This window comes from Bos indicus x Bos taurus, chromosome 29, assembly GCF_003369695.1.
Source record: "Bos indicus x Bos taurus breed Angus x Brahman F1 hybrid chromosome 29, Bos_hybrid_MaternalHap_v2.0, whole genome shotgun sequence".
Taxonomy (NCBI): Eukaryota; Metazoa; Chordata; class Mammalia; order Artiodactyla; family Bovidae; genus Bos; species Bos indicus x Bos taurus.
In genome coordinates this window covers 6880384-6902043 of record NC_040104.1, presented here as the reverse complement: position 1 = coordinate 6902043, position 21660 = coordinate 6880384, and the positions used below count along the sequence as shown (strand labels likewise).

General features: G+C 51.2%; 1 protein-coding gene across 3 annotated transcripts in view; it reads left to right on the top strand.

The window, feature by feature from the left end:
• The window catches only part of PACS1 (phosphofurin acidic cluster sorting protein 1), a 149759-nt gene that overhangs the window by 112004 nt on the left and 16095 nt on the right, over positions 1-21660 (top strand). For all 3 annotated transcript variants that reach the window (XM_027532783.1, XM_027532785.1, XM_027532784.1), the window contains 8 exons: positions 9688-9777; positions 10720-10845; positions 13076-13220; positions 13458-13549; positions 13661-13741; positions 17359-17418; positions 18197-18357; positions 18689-18782. In XM_027532783.1, coding sequence (XP_027388584.1) covers positions 9688-9777; positions 10720-10845; positions 13076-13220; positions 13458-13549; positions 13661-13741; positions 17359-17418; positions 18197-18357; positions 18689-18782 — 849 coding nt within the window. The remainder of the gene's footprint in view (positions 1-9687; positions 9778-10719; positions 10846-13075; positions 13221-13457; positions 13550-13660; positions 13742-17358; positions 17419-18196; positions 18358-18688; positions 18783-21660) is intronic.

Genomic DNA, 21660 nt, shown 5'->3' with positions numbered 1-21660 from the left:
GGATCTTCCCAATGCAGGAATTGAACCCGGGTCTATTGCATTGCATGGAGGAGCCTGGTAGGCTGCAGTCCATGGAGTCGCTAAGAGTCAGACACGACTGAGCGACTTCACTTTCACTCACTTTTGTGCATTGGAGAAGGAAATGGCAACGCACTCCAGGGTTCTTGCCTGGAGAATCCCAAGGATGGGGGAGCCTGGTGGGCCGCCATCTGTGGGGTTGCACCAAGTCGAACATGACTGAAGTGACTTAGCAGCAGCGGCAGCAGCTATTGCATTGTAGGCAGATTCTTTAATCTAATGTGGTGGCTCAGAGGTTAAAGCGTCTGCCTGCAATGCAGGAGACCTGGGTTCGATCCCTGGGTCGGGAAGATCCCCTGGGGAAGGAAATGGCAACCCACTCCAGTATTCTTGCCTGGAGAATCCCATGGACGGAGGAGCCTGGTGGGCTACAGTCCACGGGGTCACAAAGAGTTGGACACGACTGAGTGACTTCACTTTCACTTTTCAGATTCTTTACCATCTGAGGCACCAGGGAAGCCCTTTAGTCACTAAGTCGTGTCCAACTCTTGCAACCCCATGAACTCTAGCCCGCCAGGCTCCTCTGTCCATACGGTTTCCCAGGCAAGAATACTGGAGTGAGTTGCCATTTCCTTCTCCAGGGGATCTTCCCAGACCCAGGGATTTTTAACCCAGGTCTCCTGCATTGGCTGGTGGATTCCCTACCACCTAAGCCACCAGGGATAATTCCTCCCAATTCTGTGAGATGTTTCCAGACACCATGAATTGAAAAAGCAAGTGAGGGGCCATGATGGGCGAGTGGAAACTTGTGTCTTTTCCTCCTTTCCCAATTTCGCACTCGTTTCTAGGTCACGGGCAGCGTTCCAGTTTTCAGGAATTATTTCCTTTGCTAAAAGCCAGTGCTTTCCAGTGCAAACACTGTTGGTGTGGTTTGGAAAGTTCCCTGCTGTTTTTGCCTTCCTCGCAGTTAAATGCCTTTGCCAAAAGAAATAATTTCTTTTCTTTCCTAATCAAATATTTAACATTCTGTAAAATTTTAAATTATACCCAAAAACTACAAATATCCGAAATTTTTTGCTCGACTTCCAAGCAGCTGAAAGTAATTACAGATGTTAACACATTCATTTATCCAGTCACTTATTTATTCATTTACATATTCATCTAATAAATATTTATGGAGCACCTGTTACAGGCTAAGCGTTGTTCTTGGCACAGGGGATTCAGCAGCGAACAAAACAGACCCAAACTCCTGCCTTTAAGGACCTTTACCTGCTGATAGAGCAGCTGTCCTCAAAATAGGGTCTGCAGAGCCTGGGCTCCCCAAGACCCCCTCACAGGACACAGGAGGTCAAAACTGTTCTCATGATAGTACTGTGACTTTACTTGGCCTTTCCACCATGTTGACATTTGCACTGAAGTTACAAGAGCAGTGGTTGACGAAACTGTTACAGGAAGTGGGACCTCCTCCAGGGACCGAGAGCAGGCTCTTGTCTAACACTCAGAAATGGATTGTCCGAGGAGATACATGTGCTGAAAAAGCAGACTTTATTGGGAAGAGATGCCTGGGCGGAGAGCAACAGGGAAAGGGAACCCAGGAGGACCGCTCTGCCACGTGGGTCGCAGCCTCAGGTTTTATGGTGATGGGATTAGTTTCCAGGTTGTCTCTGGCCAATCATTCTGACTCAGGGTGCTTCCAGGGGGTGCATGCCATCACTCAGCCAAGATGGATGCCCTCGAGGGGGACCCGGGATGTTGGTACGACATACAGTCTGGTGTGTCTCCTTTTGACCTTTCGCAAATTCTTCCGGTGGGTGCTGGCTTGTTAGTTCCATGTTCCTTACCAGGACCGCCTGTCTTAAAATAACTCCTGCGAATGGCTGCTATGGCCCCTGGCCAGGGTGGGCAGTTTCAGTGTTTCCTCTAACAAAACAGCTGGCCCTTCCCTCACACCAGGGCGGCTTCCAGCGTGTCAGCAGTCATCGTGCGTCCACCATCGCAGACTGCGAGGAAGAGGTGAAAGGCCAGGTTTGCTTAAGAATGTCCTTGAAGGACAGTAAGAATTGTTCATTTATTTTGTCTCAGCCCTGGAGCACACGCCTTCTGAATAGTCTGCGTGATGAAATGGAGATGTGCACACAGCACTCCTGCTTCACGGAGGAAGCTGCCTGACGACTGAGCTGTGTCTTGAAGTAGCTGCTATTTCACATAACACTGTTCGTGTCGCAAGAAGGGCTTACAGACAAACTGTTACTCAGACTCAGGAATCTGGAAGATTGTTTCTTGAAAATGAACAATGTGAGCCTGTCACTTTGAGGGGAGACAACTGAGAATATTTTTTGGCCAGTAAAATAAATGACATTTGAGTTTTCAAGTGAAGATTAGAATTATATATATATATGTATGTATATACGTGGGTGTGTGTGTCTATATATGTAGGTGTATACATGTGGACACACACACACACCCACTGGACCACCAGGGAATGCCCAACAATCCACCAAGAATTTCTCTATTTAAAAAATAAGCATTTAAAACACTAGTAACCTAATCTTTAATACATTAAGACTCATTAATGGGTATTTTTATGTGTCATAAGTAATGGTACTATGAAAGTGAAAGTTTTAGTTGCTTAGTTGTGTCTGACTCTTTGTGATCCCATGGACTATGGACCACCAGGCTCCTCTGTCCCTGGAACTCTCCAGGACTGGGTAGTCATTCCTTTCTCCAGGGATCTTCCCAACCCAGGGATCAAACCTGGGTCTCCCACATTGCAGGCACATTCTTTACCATCTGAGCCACCAGACCAATCCCAAATGTCAGTGGTACTATAGTATCAGACACAAACTGTTCTGCTTCTGTACTGCAAATGAAGATATACGATGCTACAGATTTAAAAAGATACTGAAGATAATTTTGAATTTGGACCCAAGTTGATAGTGCCTGGCACCTGGAAGAAGCAAATTCTGGGACCCACGAGGAGCCGAATCTTTGCTGGAGGGCAGTAAAGACGAGACTAGTACTGTGCTGGGCTCTGAAAGTGCCAGAGCTGGCTGTGCCCTTGAAAGCTGCCCTGCATCTACATCCTCTTACCGGCGCACATAGGTTCACAAGTTTGCGGTTCAGATAACGCATTTGGGATGGAAACGTTTACGGGAATTTACAGCACACATTTAGATAGTGAGAGTTCAGATAATGAGGGCCGCTGCTGTTGGAAGGTGATGATGCGTCCCAGTGGGGGTGGGGGATGGAGCACGCCCAGGGGTGGAGGAAGTTATGTGGTGGTCACGGGTGGCCTCACTGAGAAGATGGCTTTCATGCAGGGACTTTGAAGAAGGTGAGGGAGGAAGCTGTGCAGATACCTAGAGGAAGAGCACTGGAGGGAGAAGCCAGGGCGAGGCCCTGAGCAGGGAGGTGCTGGCAGGATGGAGAGAAAGGAGGAGGGCCTGAGGCTGGAGGGGAGTGAGAGGAAGAGGAGGGGAGGGCAGAGAGATCGGGGGATGGGGTGTATGCCGCGATGGGAAGGTCTCTGGCTTTTATTCTGTGTGAATTGGAGGGTTTCGTTTTTCTGTTTATTTTTTGGCTGCTCTGCAGCATTTGTTGTTCAGTCATTCAGTCGTGTCTGACTCTTTGCGACCCCATGGACTGCAGCATGCCAGGCTTCCCTGTCTTCACCATCTCCAGGAGCTTGCTCAGACTCAGTGCTGTTGAGTCTGTTGATGCCATCCAACTGTCTCATCCTCTGTCATCCTCTTCTCCTGCCTTCAGTCTTTTTCTCAGCATTAGGGTCTTTTCCAGTGAGTCAGCACTTCACATCAGGTGGCTAGAGTATGGGAGCTTCAGCTTCAGCATCAGTCCCCTAAGTGAATATTTAGGATTGATTTTCTTTAGGACTGACTGGTTTGATCTCCTTGCAGTCCACGGGACTCTCAAGAATCTTCTCTAGCACCACAGTTTGAAAGCATCAATTCTTCGATGCTCAGCCTTCTTTATGGTCCAACTCTCACATCCATACATGACTACTGGAAAAACCATAGCTTTGACTAGACGGGCCTTTGTTGGCAAAGTAATGTCTCTGCTTTTTAATATGCTGTCTGAGTTTGTCATAGCTTTTCTTCCAAGGAGCAAGCATCTTCTAATTTCATGGCTGCGGTCACCATCTGCAGTGATTTTGGAGCCCCAAAAAATAAAGTCTGTCACTGTTTCTAGTGTTTCCAGCATTTCCCCATTCCCCAACCAAGGATTGAACCCATACTCCCTACACCCCTGCGTTGGAAGTGCAGAGTCTTCAACACTGGATGACCAGGGAGTCCCGACTTGGAGGGTTTTGAACAGGGAAGTGATAGGATTGTTCTGGCTGTTATGTGGAAAACAGGCTGTCAGTGAGAAAGAGGAATCAAGAAGATCAGCTGATAGGCTCTGACAGTGATTCTGGCAGGAGATGAGGGCGGCACCCAAGCTTTGGCCTCAGCAACTGGAAGGGTGGAGATGCCTTTAAGTGAGATGGGGAAACCTGTGGGTGAAGCCGGTTTAGGGGGAAAGATCCAGGAATTCAGCCCATCACATTGTATCTGTGGTGGCTGTTAAACATCCTAGGAGAGAAATTGAATAGACAGTTGACTGTGCGAGTTTAGAGTTCGGGAAAGAGTGGTCTGGGAGAGAGACAGTTTGGAGAGTCGTCAGCTTATCTGAGACCAGAAGATGGATGAACTCCTCGGGACTGGAGGGAGTGGATACAGAGAAGAGAGCTTGTCTAGAGATCGAGGCCAAGGGACAAAGGAAGGACCTGACCTGGGGACCAGGAAAGAACAGCTGAGGGCGAGAGGAAATCCAGGAAAGTGCGGTGTGCGGGAGGCCACGGGAAGGAAGAGGGGCCGGAGGGGGAGTGACGGGCCCTGTCAGAACTCAGATCAGTGGAGGAAGAGGAATCCCCCATGGAGGTTCTCAGACTCTGAGGATGGCAGCCGTGGTGGGAATAGTGCAGGTAGGAGGGCTGATGGAGCGCAGCTAGGAGACAACGAGAGAAGTCTTCAAGAGCAAAAATAGACGGCTCTTGAGGAGTTTGCTGTAACAGGAAGGCGAGGTGTGGGGCGGTAACCAGCAGGGCATGTGGGGACAAGAGAGGATTTTTTTTTTAATGAGAGAAATATCAGTAACCTGTTTGCTAATGGAAATAATCCAGAAGAGAGAGCAAAGTTGACTGTATGCGAGAGGAAAGAATGACTGGAAGAGCCTCTTGGAGTCAGTGAGCAGGAGGTGAGAGGTGGGGTGGGGGGTGGGGGCTGGGAGCCCCCCGGTGTGACCGAGGAGGGGAATTGTGGCCACACAGATGTGGCCAGAGCTCGTGTGGCAGGGGCTCTTCTCCTGTCACTTCAGTTTTCTCGGCACAGTGGGAATCAGGGCTGTTAGCTCAGCGTGAAGGCAGGGGTGGGGAGGTGTTTGGGGCGTGAGGATGGAGTGAAGGGGCGAGTGTCCAGACTGGGGAAAATGCAATGTGATCACCGGGCAGCCCCGCAGGCCCACGTCACGTTTGGGATCATAAAGTCAAAGTCAGAACAGAGAGCAGATCATCTGATTCTCTCCAGGCATGTTCAGCTCGTGCCACCGGATTTATACAGCATTGGAATCAGCCTGGTGAGCACGGAGAACAGCAGCGGGCAGAAGCCCTCGGGGTGGGCAGGGACCGCTTGTCCAGATGGTGGCATTTCAGCCAAGCAGTGAGCAGAGGGGACAGCGGGCATGAGGAGGAGTGAAACATGGGAGGATCACTGGGTCGTAGGCCTAGTGGGTTTGAAGGATTGTTGTTGACACACCAGAGAGAATGAGCTCAAAAGAACAGGAAGTGGGGATCAGAGACTAGGTCATGTGACATAGAAGATTCAGTCATCAGTATCAGTAATGATAAGGTCCAGAGTGTGATCAAGTGGGTGCAGGACTCAGACAACGGTGAGGACGAGACCCCTGGGAGAGGGGTTTAGAGGCTGGGGTGTCCGAAAGTGCACGTGTCAAAACCATGAACTGTTAGGGTGGGACAGGTGCTGGGGAGAGGAACAGTGCATGATGGACTGAAGTCAGGAAATGAACACAGGGCTTCCTTGGTGGTCCAGCAGCTACAAATCTGCCTTCCAGTACAGGGGGTGCAGGTTTGATCTAGGAACATTCCACACGCTGGGGGGCAGCTAAGCCCATGTGCCACAACTCCCGAAGCCTGGTGCCTTAGAGCCCGTGCTCTGCAACAAGAGAAGCCACAGCAATAAGACCTCACATCACAACGAGAGAAAACCCAAGCACAGAAGTGAAGACCCAGCACAACCAAAATTTAATTAATTTTTTAAAAAAGACTCAGTGCAGCCAAAAATAAATGCTCCTTGGAAGAAAAGCTATGACAAACCTAGACAGAGTATTAAAAAGCAGAGACATTACCTTGCCAACAAAGGTCCGTATAGTCAAAGCTATGGTTTTTCCAGTAGTCATGTATGCTTGTGAGAGTTGGACCATAAAGAAGGCTGAGCACCAAAGAACTGATGCTTTTGAACTGTGATGTTGGAGAAGATTTTTGAGAGTCCCTTGGATCAAACCAGAGTCCACACAGATCAAACCAAAGGAAATCAGTCCTGAATATTCATTGGAAGGACTGATGCTGAAGCTGAAGCTCCAGTACTTTGGCCACCTGATGTGAAGACCTGACTCACTGGAAAAGACCCTCATGCTGGGAAAGATTGAAGGCAGGAGGAGATGGGGACGACAGAAGATGAGATAGTTGGATGGCATCACCGACTTAATGGATGAGTTTTAGCACTCCGGGAGATGGTGAAGAATAGGGAAGCCTGGCATGCTACAGTCCATGGGGTCGCAAAGAGTCGGACATGACTGAGTGACTGAACAACAACAACAAAAATTTGAAAAAAGAAAGAACAACAACAGCCAAGAAGAGAGGCAGTGGCAGCAACTCAGAGTGGGACTTGGGGGAGGTGGAAGGGAGAGTGTTGTAGAGCTGATGCTGAGGAGCAGGGAGGACTCCCTCCCACCGCCAAGCCCTGCGGTCACACCTAGAAGCAGCAGAGGGGGCAGGGTTTCTCAGCAGTTTCGTGGGGCCGTCCTGTGCCCTGCAGGCTGGTCAGCAGCAGCCCAGGCCTCTCCCCTCTAGAAACATCACACTCACACACACACACCCCCCACTGGTAACAACAAAAAATATCTGTAAACATTGCCAAATGTCTCCTACCCCTGGTTGAAACCACTGCTATATATAAACCACATTTTGGATTCTTAGCATTTCTCGGATTCATTGTCCAGAGACTTCTTAAATCCTAAGAGCCTAAATAAATTCAGGTGAAAACTTTGTCAAGACTCTTGGTCATAATAGAGGTTACAAAAAGTGTTATCTAATACATGAAGCAGAGTTTCCTTTATTATTTGTTGTTGTTATTGTTGTTTAGTTGCTACGTTGTGGGTTGTAGCCCACCAGGCTTCACTGTCCATGCTGATTTCCTAGGCAAGAATACTGCAGTGGTTTCCATTTCCTTCTCCAGGTTATTATTTTTAATTGGCATAATATAATGGTATTATAAAAGCATTGTGAAATACTACATTTAGAAAATTTTTCTTCCTGCATTTTCCAAAACCTGCATTTTATAAAAGCAAAAATTAGAGATATGTAAGAAACCTAAAAATTAAAACTAAAAGTTTCATTTCTAAAAAAAATAAAAATAAAAAAACTAAAAGTTTCATTTCTAAAGGACAACAGCAGAATACCTATTCCAGTATAGCAGAATAACTTCACCACCTTGAATTAGAAAACGATTTCTTAGCTAGGACCCAGAATGCACTAATCATAGAAAGAAAAAAAAAGATCAAAATTAAATACTTCATCAAAAGATACTATTAAGAAAATGAATAGGCAAGAAAATATTTACAATTCATGTATCTGGCAAATTCTTGTACAAATTAAAAAAACTTACAATCGAGTAACATGATGAACAACACGGACAAAGAAGTTTGATCAGGCTCATCATAAATGGAGATTTACAAACGACCAATAAATGGCTGGGAGGGCGCTGCAGAGGATGAGTCACCAGGGAGACGCGATGTGCCGCGGAGTGGTCCTCTGCACATGCGCAGTAGAATCCATGCGTCCTGGACAGACCACGCCCATTGCCCACAAGTTGCGGACTCTGCAGCTGCAGGTGGAAAATGGCAGCAACGCTTTAGAAATAGGTCTAGTCGTTTCTCATAAAGCTACAAGTGCGTCTACCCTGAGGCCCAGCCATCCCTCTGCTAGGGGTCCAAGAAAAAATACCTCCACACAGACTTGTACTGGAGTGGTAGCTTTGGGACTTCGCTGCTAGTCCCGTGGTTGAGAATCCACCTGCCAATGCAACTGGACGCGGGTTGGAGCCCCAGCAGGGACTAAGGTCCCGCATGTTGCAGGGCAGCTAAGCCCGTGCACTGCTACTGGAGCCAGAGCACCGCCAGTGCAGGGCCTGCGCACCACAGCGAAAGAGCCCACACACGGCAACCAAGACCTGCTGAAAACAAAAGTAAAATAGAAATAAACAAACACATGAAAATCAGAATGCCAGCTTTAGCCGTAGTGATTGCTAACTAGAAACGCCCCAAGTGTGAATGTTCAGCAACAGGACAGTGGGAGCCACGCGTGGTACGTTCGTGGGACAGGATTCTGCTGGGCAGTCCAAGGGAATGTGATACACGCAACAGCCTGTGTGAACCTCAGACACATTATAAATGTTGGGCAGAAGAAGGCCACCCAAATAGTACACGCCGTGTGGTTCCATTTATGTGGTATTTTAGAGCAAGAAAGATAGATCTCTGGTGAGAGGAGTCAGCAGCACTCACCTCTGAGGAGGGGTGCAGGACTGACTGGAGAGTGGAGTCCAAGGGATTTTCCCGGAGTGATAGAGATCCTGTACATTTTGATACAGATGTGGGCTACACGGGTGTCACGTTTACTAACTCGTCCATCGGTGTGCTGGAGATCTGGTCACTTCACCATGTTAAATTAAACTTAATTTTTTTAAGTAATTTTTACAAATTTACTGTCATTCCTCAGACCTCCAGCTGGTCTCTTTTTACTTTGAGGAACAGTTTAGCCCAACTTTATTTTTCTTTAAGAACGAAAAACACTAGGGTATCTAACCCAGTGCAAGGTTTAGTGGGGACGGTGCTTAAAGCAAAAGTTCCTGGGGAAAATTTGTATCAAAGCTGAGACTGGGAAGTGAGTTGGTGAGCTGTGTGTTTAAGCATGAGAGAGGACCCAGGAAGAGAAAGCAGCATGCCGAAAGGCCCAGAGAGAGGACAGCGTGGCCAGTCAGATGGGAGGAGGGTGGCCGAGGAGCCTCAGGGAGAACTGCCACGCCTTGGGGTGAACTGCCATGCTTTGGGGCAACCTTGCTGCCTCTCCCTCAGGGGCAGTGGGAAAGGAGAACTCAAGTGCAGTAACATGTCATTTTAATGTGAAAACCCTTTGTAAACAGCATAATGTAAAATCATGTCTACGGTAGTGGCTTGATTTTAATCAAGTACAGCAAAGACTGATGGAATATCTGAACTGGTAAGATTCTTCGTAGAGTTTAGGTGCTGTTTGTAAGCATAGTATTTCTTTTGGTCTGATTTTTGGTGATGCAGCTTTGACCTATTTTGTCTTGGTTTCAGGGTTCAAAAAGGATTCTTCGCTCCAACGAAATCATCCTTCCAGCCAGTGGACTAGTGGAGACAGAGCTCCAGTTAACCTTCTCCCTTCAGGTGAGAACCTGCTCTGTCTTAGGTCATTAATATGCCATATCCCCCTGGTCTCGAACGATGCTCTGATCTGGAGATCATTTGATCCGAGAACAGCCCAATGGCTTAATGTCACCCAGAGCTTCTGTGGCCTGCCTGGATGGCCAGCGCCATCTCTGAGGCCGCTGCACCACGGGTGCTGAGACCTGGATGGGCTGCTGCAAAGTACACCATGTCTCATTCTTCTTTTTTTAATTGTAGTTGATTTAAAACGTGTTGATTTGTGCTGTGTAGCAAAGTGACTCCATTTTGTGTACACATACCTATACTTTCTCCTTTTTCTTGTTTGTTTCCTGTATTATGTATACATTCTTTTTCACATTCTTTTCCATTTTGGTTTGTCACAGGATAGTGACTATAGCTCCCTGTGCTATACAGTGGGACCTTGCCGTTTTCCATCCTGTGGACTAGTGTGCATCACATCCTCTTTCCTTGGCCTGGGCTGTTGGCCCCGTCGTCTACCACAGTCCTCCCCATCTCCTCTCCCTAGTAATCTGTGTCCCCGCTCCCCGAAGGAGAGCGTGCTCCTTCAGTCTCATTTTGCCCTCGTATTGCAGCCTCCGTCCCATCCCTTCTCCTCCTTATCCATCCTCGTACGTCTTGTCTCTCCTCGTAACCCCAGTAGCCCAGGTTGAACGCTCGATCACCTGGCAAGGAAAGAGGCCATGTTTCAGAGCACGTATGGACCGCTAGCTGCAGAGTGGAAGCCCGGTGCTGGGCAGAACCAGATGCCCCTCTCACCCCCGTCACCCCCTCATACAGAGGGGAGCCAGTGATCCCCATCACCCCCTCATACGGAGGGGAGCCAGGGAAGCAGAGGATGCTGGTGCATCCTCCAGCAGGACTAGACCCCACTGAGGACCTCCCTCTCTGACTAACTGCCTGTCTCTGTTTTGTGCCCGGCAGTACCCTCATTTCCTAAAGCGAGATGCCAACAAGCTGCAGATCATGTTGCAGAGGAGAAAGCGTTACAAGAACCGGACCATCCTGGGCTATAAGACCCTGGCCGTGGGGCTCATCAACATGGCAGAGGTGAGAGAGGGTGGGCTTTCAGAGCCTGAGAGAGACCCCGGCCCAGCTGGGGCTCTTCCAAGCCTGCCACCCCCTGGCTGTTTTATTCCAGGTTACAAACTAATTATTTTATTGGAAATCCAGGACGTGCCTCTTTTTATCCAGTACTTCCTTGCTCACAAAAAGTTTTTTCTTTAGCTTTTTTAAAAATGTCAGAGAACACTTCTAATAATAAGAAGGATTCCCGTCTGCCCTGCACCCAGACTCTCCGGTGTTGGCACATCTGCCTTTCAGTTCTCGCCTGTGCACACCGTGTGCGTGTTGCTCACTTCTCTGAGCCACCGAGAGTGAGCTGCAGACAGGATGCCCCATTACACGTTAATATGTTGTTGCTGTTCAGTTGCTGTCGCTCAGCCGTGTCCGACTCTTTGCAACCCCACGGGCTGTAGCCCACCAGGCTCCTCCGTCCATGGGATTCTCCAGACAAGAATACTGGAGTGGGTGGCCATGGCCTCCTCCAGAGGGTCTTCCTGACCCAGAGATCGAACCCCCATCTCCTGCCTTGGCAGGCGGATTCTTTACCACTGAGCCACCTGAGAAGCCCACACATTAGTATGCACTGTGTCAATTTCTTAGGAATACTCTCACGTGTGTGCACCACCCACCATGAAGATCAGGACACTGACGTGGCTCGGGAACGTCCTTCGCAGGCCCAGGGCTTCACCTGGGAGTGTGGGCTGCATTTGCTTGTCCCTTTGGTCTCCCTTGACCTGCAGTCCCTCAGATTTTTCCCATGTCTCCCATGCCCTTGACATTTTTTTAAGAGGACAAGCTGGTTTCTTTATTGAATGTTCCTCTATCCGGGTTGGTCTGATGTTTTCTGAAGATCACGTTCAGCTTCCAGGTTTTTGGCAGAGTTACCACAACAGTAATGCAGGCAGCACTCCGAGTCGACTTGTCCTGTTACTGGTGAGGCTGTCTTATCGCTCGGCTAATTGAAGATGATGTATGCCGGCATTTCCAATATAAAGTTAATTAACACATATTTTGTTCTTAGCAATGAAAAAAAACATTTTATAGGCAGATGTTTGAGGACTCTGTAACAGTCTCTTTTTTGCTCATATCTTCGTAGTTTTAGTTTCTGTTAATTATTCTTGCCTGAGTCAGTTATTAATCCTTAGATGTGCGCTCACATTCCAGTCAGTTCCAGTCAGCACCCCTGGGCTCCTCCAGCCTTTCTCCTCTCCATTCCTTCAGTCTGTTTGTTTGTGAGGCTCTCCTGTATGCGCAGCAAATCTTCTCAGCCCAGATGAAGGGGAAGAAGAAAGGGACTACAAATCAATTTTAAAACGTATTTCTATATTTTCATACTTCAAATAGGAAAAAATTTTGCAGCCACGACAAAAGGTGAGGTAGTCCCAGCGCATCTTTCCGTCATCTTCATGTTTTGTATCAGAACAAGGACCTGGGGTTGCAAAGGCTGTGGACGCCGTGTCTCGCCAGCCGTGTTGAGCCCTTAGGTCCTTCTCTCATTGCCAGGCACAGGTGGCCACGGTCTGCAGGCGCCACCCCCACCGCTGAGCCTAAGAGCTGGTTCCTCTGTGAAAGACTTAACTGCAGTCCTAGAGAGGAGCAGCCATTTTGTATCTCAGGCCTTGACTTTTATCTCTTTGCACACGACCAGAACTGTGACTGGCACTTCTGGAGACAGTTTTACAATGAGACCACAGAGACTTCCCTGGCGGTCCAGTGGTTAAGAATCTGCCTTTCAATGCAGGGGACACGGATTCGATCCCTGATCAGGGAACTAAGATCCTACATGCGGCAGCTAAGCCCTCGTACTGCAACTCCTGAGCCTGGGCTCACTGATGAAAGATCCCACATGCCACACCTAAGACCCAACACAGCCAAACAGATAAAGAAGTATTTTAAAAATAAAGTGAGACAAGGGAATTCCCTCACAGTCCAATGGTTAGGACTCTGTGTTTTCACTGCTGAGTTGTCGAGGTTCAGTTGTCGAGCGGTTCAATCCCTGGTCGGTGAACAAAGATCCCACAGGCTGAATTGCGCAGCCAAAAAATGGTAAAGTGAGGCTGAAGGCAATAGAAGAAGAGCAGGCGAGGGAGAGTGAGAAAGAAAATGTGTTAGCAGAATGCCATTCCCGGTGGCTCGCATGTCCGCTGGGATCTGTGAAAACGCACCACACTCGGGGCTCTGCGTGAGGCACGTCCATGGCCGCCTGTGCTCGTAGGTGATGCAACACCCGAACGAAGGCGCCCTGGTGCTCGGCCTGCACAGCAACGTAAAGGATGTCTCCGTGCCCGTGGCAGAAATAAAGATCTACTCCCTGTCCAGCCAGCCCATCGACCACGAGGGGATCAAATCCAAGCTGTCTGGTAAGATGAGTGGTGTCGGAAAGCCCTGCCCAACCCCCAGATCTCCACCCTGGGAAATACAGTGTTCCTGGGAAAGAGGAGCTTAGGGGTCCCTGAAAATAAAAGGGGGCCGGGGCCCTCTCCTCTACCCCAGGCTAATCGCCACCTGAGGATCGCGGGACGCCAGCCAGCCAGAGGCCCCCGCCAGGCCAGGTCTCCCCCTTGCGAGGTTCTCTTACTAAGGTGTCTGTTTTCCAGACCGTTCTCCTGATGTTGACAATTACTCTGAGGAAGAGGAGGAGAGTTTCTCATCGGAGCAGGAGGGCAGTGATGACCCGCTGCACGGCCAGGTAACTTCCCACAGCCCCTCACACACACGCCGGCTGGGAAGCCCCTCCAGACCCTCCAGAACCTCCTGGGGTTGGGGTTTCCCAACCTCATTCCATCCCCTGCCCGCTTAGGACCTGTTCTACGAGGACGAGGATCTGCGGAAAGTAAAGAAGACCCGGAGGAAACTCACCTCTACGTCCGCCATCACAAGGGTGAGCCGCCAAGGTCCGGGGAACGCTTCCACCAAGATTTCCAGTCAGGGCTGAGAGGGGAGGGGTAGGATGGGAGTGGTGTTTTCAGACTTCCTGGGAGCTTTTTCTTTTTATCAATAACATCCACACAGGGCCGTCCGCTCGAGGCTCTGATACACCCCTTGGTACCACATTCTCCTCCACCAGCACCTCCACCTCCTCCAACACCAATCACTGTGGTAGAGAACCGGCATTCCTGATGGCAGTCTGTCACATTCTTCGGGCTCTCTTAGGATAGAAGAAAGGTTGAGAAACTTTGTTGTAGGCTTTGGAACAGATGCTTCCTTGGGGAGCAGAGCCCCTCAGACAGCCTGCCTCCCCTCCAGGTGATCACTGTGGGTTTCATACTGTCCACTGCATAGAGAAGTCCAGTCCTCTCTAGGAGAATCTCCACTTCAGATCATTTGTTGAACTTACCCAGAAATAATAGGCTAGTGCCTGAAACTGTGGGCTTGATATCATGCCTGCCTTAATAGATCCATGACATTAGAGACCAAATGCCCATGGAATCTGTCTCCTGCATAAGATTTCCTAAGGAGCCACTGCTTTTGGTGAAATTAGACTCCTGGACTGAGATACTAGCACGCTCAGTCACTCAGTCGTGTCCGACTCTTTGTGACCCCATGAACTGTATGTAGCCCACCAGGCTCCTCTGTCCATGGGATTCTCCAGGCAGCAATACTGGAGTGGGTTGCCATGCCCTCCTCCAGGGGGTCTTCCTGACCCAGGGATCGAACCTGCATCTCTTGCATCTCCTGATGCTTAATACCTGAATTTCTAGGTTAAATCTGACCTATTCTGGGCTCCAGTGCCAAAGTGTAGGAGAGTCACAAGTGTTACTTTTGGAAGAGAAATTTCCGGTTTCATCAGTCCCCAGAGGCATCCTGATCGTCTCTGGGCAGAGCCAGCCTGGGGACCCTGAGAGCAGAGATTCCCGCCACCTTCAGGAGTGAAATAAGCAGAGGCCAGACCTTCCCAGTGTGTGTGTCTGAGCCTGGTTGAGCCTGGTCCACTGTGAGACATGCTGTCCCCTCTCCAGGCGTCCTGGGCTGTCCCTGGGCTCTAGCGACGTCTAGAGCACGTTTGAACCGTTTCATTGTCCTCAGGCTTCTCACCCTTGATTGGGCTCCTAGGCCAAGTGAGGCCTGTCCCGGCCTCCAGCCCCACTTGTGCTTTGATGATGGGTGAGGCATCTCTTTTTTGATTCCCGCCAATTTTTTTTTCCTGCGCTATAGCCACAGAGAAGTCCCATTTTCTTCCCTTGGGTGCCTCTGGGGCTTTATAGCCGCCTCTTCCTGTCCATCCAGCCTCACCGGTCACTCAACCAGTGCTCCGCACTCCTTTGATAGCCACCCCCGAGGGTGTTTTTGTTGCTGCTGTTAACTGCAGGGCTTTCCAGTCAGAGTTTGAGAGGAACTGTTCTTTCCTTCTTGTCTCCTGTACACACTCGTCCTCTCTCCACCGACAGCACTTGTTTTAGGCGCGCTGGCTGAACGGTCCTGCGTCTCGGTCACCATGGCTCCCAGTCTTCCTCTGCTCGGGTGCCCTGCTGCCGACGGGAGCCCCGCCCTTTCCCGAAGGCCCAGCTCAGTCGCCCTCACAAGTCAGTCTCCTCCATCCCCAGGTGGCGAGTCTGCCGTCCAGTCAGGAGGTGCTGGTAGCCACAGACTAGTCACCAGAGCTGGGGTCGGACACGGAGAGATAAGGAAGGCCTGGTCTGTGCCATCAGGGAACTCACAGTGTCCACTGACAAAAACACATTTTCACGAGTGGCCGTGACGGTGTAGGGCCGGCACCAGACGAGTACTGTGTCAGGGCCGCCACGGCAGTAGAGGGGAAGTGAACGACTCTGAGCTGGACAACTTCACGGGCGAGATGCCGAGAGACGCCGGGTTTTCTGAGAGTCAACAGGCCTTCACCACATGGATTTGCGGCCAAGGTTTAGTCAAGGCAGAAGTTACCATATAAAAGGCCCAGCAGGAGGGCACCACACACACACAGCTTTGCAGAGTCGTGTGGTTCCAGATAGGAAAAGGAGTACGTCAAGGCTGTATATTGTCACCCTGCTTATTTAACTTACATGCAGAGTACATCATGAGAAACGCTGGGCTGGAAGAAGCACAAGCTGGAATCAAGATTGCCGGGAGAAATATCAATAACCTCAGATATGCAGATGACACTACCCTTATGGCAGAAAGTGAAGAGGAACTCAAAAGCCTCTTGATGAAGGTGAAAGAGGAGAGTGAAAAAGTTGGCTTAAAATTCAACATTCAGAAAACGAAGATCATGGCATCCGGTCCCATCACTTCATGGGAAATAGATGGGGAAACAGTGGAAACAGTGTCAGACTTTATTTTTGGGGGCTCCAAAATCACTACAGATGGTGACTGCAGCCATGAAATTAAAAGACGCTTACTCCTTGGAAGGAAAGTTATGACCAACCTAGATAGCATATTGAAAAGCAGAGACATTGCTTTGCCAACAGAGGTCCGTCTAGTCAAGGCTATGGTTTTTCCAGTGGTCATGTATGGATGTGAGAGTTGGACTATGAAGAAAGCTGAGCGCTGAAGAATTGATGCTTTTGAACTGTGGTGTTGGAGAAGACTCTTGAGAGTCCCTTGGACTGCAAGGAGATCCAACCAGTCCATTCTGAAGGAGATCAGCCCTGGGATTTCTTTGGAAGGAATGATGCTAAAGCTGAAACTCCAGTACTTTGGCCACCTCATGCGAAGAGTTGACTCATTGGAAAAGACTCTGATGCTGGGAGGGATTGAGGGCAGGAGGAGAAAGGGACGACAGAGGATGAGATGGCTGGATGGCATCACTGACTCGATGGATGTGAGTCTGAGTGAACTCCGGGAGATGGTGATGGACAGGGAGGCCTGGCGTGCTGTGATTCATGGGGTCGCAAAGAGTCGGACATGACTGAGCGACTGAACTGAACTGAACTGAAGCAGTTAGTTCCCACCTAAGCGGGTTGTGAGGGGTTAAATGGTGGGCGAGGCTGGGGATAGGCAGTGCCAGCCCTCAGTGGACACACAGTGACGCTAAGAGGCTCTGGGGCCCTCAAAGGCCATCACCTGGGGAGTGACTGGGGGTATCTGCCTGTGGAGCAGCCACCGTGGACTCTGGAGGGAAGGAGACTGGAGGTGGGGTGGAGGGGACTGGTGGAGGGCGGTTGTGGCTCCAGGGGGGCTGGATGGAAGCAGGTGGACAAGAGTAGGGGCCAGCAGCCCTGGGCCGGGAGGTGAGGTGGGGGGCGAGATTCCAGGTCAGCCTTGGTGACTGGGGGACCCAGAGAGGGGATGCACGGAAAAACGTCGAGTTTGAGGAGCCTGTGTGTATACTGGTGGCGCTCACCCGTCAGCACCGGGTTTCTGAAAGACTAGAGAAAGGGATGAGCAGGAGGTGACGGTGGGGAGTTACTGGGGTGGGGTGGGGTCCCAGGGTAGAGACTGTCCCCACCAGTGTCCTCCCCCAGCTTTTTACAAAAGCGGGCCCTCGGTCACCCTTCCAACAAGTGATCGCCTTCCACATGGGGCTGCTGGCTGAGAACCTCTGTGGCTTTGTCCCTACAGCAACCTAACATCAAGCAGAAGTTTGTGGCCCTCCTGAAGCGGTTTAAAGTTTCAGACGAGGTACGAGCCCTTACTCCCGAGCCGGACTGTGAGTGGAATTCTGGAGTGTCGCCCTGGTTCCCGGGGCTCAGTCGGTGCTGCCACTGGGAGGCGAGATTCCAGGCCCCCACGTGAGGCGGTAGCTACTTGGAAGGAGGCGAGGTTGACAGGTGGCGCCCGAGGTTCCGCTGTCTTTGAACACGGGGCGCCTGGTCCTCCCCGCCGTGGGTTAATTCCAGGCCTCCGGTGTAGGGTGTCTGGCAGTGCCGTTGTTCAGTGTTCCGTCCTGCCCCGAGGGGAACATCGTGAGGAGCAATCTGAGGTGGGAGCCTTCTCCGTGGCGTCAGGAACTGGCCACTAGAGAAGCAGTATCCCCCCGACCCCCGAGCTCTCGCAGGCCGGAGCCGGTCCTCACAGGCTGTCTCCTTAGTGGACTGAGACTGGAGACTTGTCCCCTGTGGACTCGAGGGGAGGGCAGCAGGAGCCTGCCAGGGTCCCAGGCTTCCGAGTTTTCTCCAGCCTGTTTCTCTGGAAAAGCATGGTCTCGCTCCCGCTCCTCTTCCTGACGCTGGGTCCTGGTGGGGAGCACCAGGGAGGCACTGAGGGGGAACCCTGGCCCTCACCATGTCCTGCTCTCAGGGTCAGATCACAGAAGGGCCACCAGGACCACCCTGAGGAGGGTGAAGCTATGGCAAGTCCCCTGAGGGGACTGGGCAGGGTAGCCGTGGGAAGAAGTTGCCTGTCTCCATGTTGTGAACAGGGGTAGCCCCCAGCTCAGAGGTTTTGTCTTCTCCCACAGGTGGGCTTCGGGCTGGAACATGTGTCCCGGGAGCAGATTCGAGAAGTGGAAGAAGACTTGGACGAACTGTATGACAGCCTGGAGATGTATAACCCCAGCGACAGTGGCCCCGAGATGGAGGAGACAGAGAGCGTCCTCAGCACGCCGAAGCCCAAGCTCAGGTGAGGCCTGCACCCCGGCCTCCCGAGGCCGCACTGTCTCCAGACCCCTCCCCCATGACCAGGGGATCTTGGCTCCTCACCCTTGACGAACCTCCAGCCCTCTGGATAGAGGTCGTTGTTTAACTGACAGAAGCCCCCTAGAACTCTCTGCAGTCCTTCAGTCCGGGCCCCTCCTTGTCCAGCCTCTGCTGTGTCTCTTCCTCCCAACATCCTTGAAGCCCGGGTTTTCAGTCTTTCTAGAACACCAGCTCTCCCCGGCTGACCACAAGCCGCTGTTCTGGGGCCTGGTGGCCCCTGACTGACCCTGGCTGTGGTTCTTTGCCATCCACAGGCCCTTCTTTGAGGGGATGTCACAGTCCAGCTCCCAGACGGAGATCGGCAGCCTCAACAGCAAGGGCAGCCTCGGCAAAGACACCACCAGCCCTGTGAGCACGGCCGAGGGCGGTGGGGGCGCGGGGCCAGGGAGTGGGCTTAACACGGGGTCTCCTGCACAACAAAGGGTGGCGGGCGTGCAGAGCGGGGCTGGGGGAGTTGGGGTAACACTGGGTCCTCTGCTCCGGGCTCATTTGGGACCTGCGAGTGGTCTCATCTTTTTTCAACCTCGGTTGTCATCTCAGTCCTGCCGGGCGCTTAGTGCTCTGAGGGCACTGCTGTGGCCGGGCAGATGTCCTTCTTGGTCTCTTCCCGCCATGACCTGGAGCCTTCCCTCCAAAGCACGCGGTGCCTTGACACCTCCCCTCAGAGCCCATCAGGCGGTAGCTGGGAGTGTGGCATCCGGCCAGGGGTAGCGACTCTGCCTCCAGGCGGGGAAGGGATGGGGCAGGAAACGCCCAGGGTCTGTTCAGGAGAAATTACGTGGGCTTTGCTGAGGAAGTGGGCAGCGCCCTCACAGAATCGAGAATTCATTTGGCCTGCTGAGCCAGAGGGAGCCGGAGCCCCCCAGAGCCCAGCCTCACCCCGGACCACGCCCTGCCCCTCCTGGAAGGCCTCCCCAGCCGTGGAGCATTAGAGCAGGAGCCCGTCTTGATGCTGCACCTGCCTCAGGCCCTCGGAAGCTCTCCTTGCCCTCGTTTACAGCCAACTGCCGGATTTTAGTAGGGTCTTTGGTTTGCAGCTGAAAGCCCAGTGTCTTCTCTGTAGACCAAAGAAACTGAATCTTTTAAGTCCTCCTGCTCTTGCTGCTTTAACAAAGAAAATACAAAACTAACCCAGCAAATAAGTATGAGCCTGTGAGGAAACATCCTGAAGCCCGTGAGGCCCTCCATTCGCCCCCACCCCCGTCCATTCCCGGGCGTCTGCGAACCGTCGGCTCAGAGACGGCCTGACTGACTGCTGCCACCAGGTGGCGCTGTCGTCCGCCTTATCCGTCCTCCCGCTGAAGGCGCCGCACGTGTGGTCGGGCCCTAGGACAGCGGCACCACGTGGTCTTAGCGAGCAAACGTGGGATGGGCCCTGGCAGGCCCCGCCAGAATCCCTGCGGAGAAACCTCAGGCCTGCCCCTTGCAGACCCCGCGCTCTCAGCCTTTCCAGCCCAGGTTCCTGTGATCCGGCGCGGAGGAGGCCTCACACGGCTGCTGCTTCTATTCAGGATGTCCTTGTAGCGGCTCTTTCTGGTGGGGCTAATGAGTGGCCCTGCTGAGTCCTCACTGTCCACGTGGACGGATCACTGGCTATGGGGGCCAGAGTCCACTGCAAATGTAAATAAAAGGGGCGGACTCTTCCAGAGAGAAACCTGGGGCCTGGCCAGAGGGAGACTGACTCCAGGCATCCTCAGAATGCAGAATAAGGGCCCTCCTGTGATACAGTGCAAGCAAATTATGAACTGAGATAGCACCCCAGAGCACTAAGCCTGGTGCCTAACATATGCAAACACTCAGGAAATGTTAGGGATCGTTGTCAGTCAACCAGTAAGGGAAACTATCTTAATGAAGCTGTCTCTGGGTTGATGCAATTTGTAGACTCTGCTTTTAGTCTCAGTTGCATGACTTACAGAATTTAAAGAGAAAAATCAACTGATGTTCTGGGCCTCGGGTGCTGTATTCGTAAAGTGAAGCTGCTGGGAAAGATTGAAGGCAGGAGGAGAAGGGAACAATAGGATGAGACTGTTGGATGGCATCACCGACTCGATGGACGTGGGTTTGAGCAAACCCTGGGAAATGGTGAAGGACAGGGAGGCTTGGCGAGCTGTAGTCCATGGGGTTGCAAAGAACCAGACATGATTGAGCGATTGAACAAAAGGTGTCAGCATAGGAGCCCAGTTAGGTCAGAAGGCAATGGAGTATCAGTCTTGACAGTGTGATGGCCTAAGGACCCCTCTTCAGGCAGAACATTGCTTTGGGGCAGGGTTGGGCTGAGAGCACAAACTCTGGAGTCAGTCTTCTGAGTCTGACTCTTGACTCTTATCATTCCACTGACTGTCCTGGGCAGTTACCAGGGCTTCGTGTTCTCGTCCACAAGTTGCATGTAAAAAGGACATGCCTTGCAAGGCAGAGTGAAGATCCAGTGGGAGAAGGCAGCTAAAACCTCCAGCGTGGCGCTTGATTGGTGCTTGGGTTGGTTTACAGCAGGGGGAGCAGCAGTATGTAAGCAGCGTTGCCATTGTAACTCTGGGCCCTGGGAGCCATTCCAGTTCCGGACTCCTGAAATTGATAGACTCCAGTTGTCTTTTTAGTGAGTCCTTCAAATTCTGATTCTTTTGGCCAAATTTCAGACTTTGCTGGTTCTCTGTGATATTTCTATTTTGAAGAGCCCCATATGTCTTGATGTGGGTGTGGAACTTTGGAATCCTTTAGTATGAAAGGCACTTTGGGAACTACAGAGCTAGGCTGTGCTCTTCACACAGCGAACTTTGAGACGTTTGAGGGAAAACATACGAGGCTGGTGCACTGTAGGCAGGCGAGCACTTGCCACCCAGCTTTCGTCCTCTCTCCCTGATTTCGTAGCCTTTTTGTTTCTTTTTCCTTAACCTTCCATTTTGTTCCCCAAATTTCAGAGAATTCAGTTGATCACTAGAACCAGAAGGTATTTCTGCCAACACAAATTATTACAGTTGTGAGTTTTCCCAAGACTTGAGCAGATGATTCAGTCCTTGAAGCTGATAACAGTAGGCCCTGACAGCACTTCAGCTGGGGCGGCCAAGAGATGGAGACAGTCCGCCAGGACCGCCTGCTGCTAAAAGTTGCAAATTGCATGGCACTGTAGCGAATGGTGCTGGAGACCAGTAGTTCTTAAAAGTGAGAGCCTAAAGTACCACCCCACTCTGGCCCCCCACACGCACAGGAGTGCGGGCACTGAGCCTCAGGC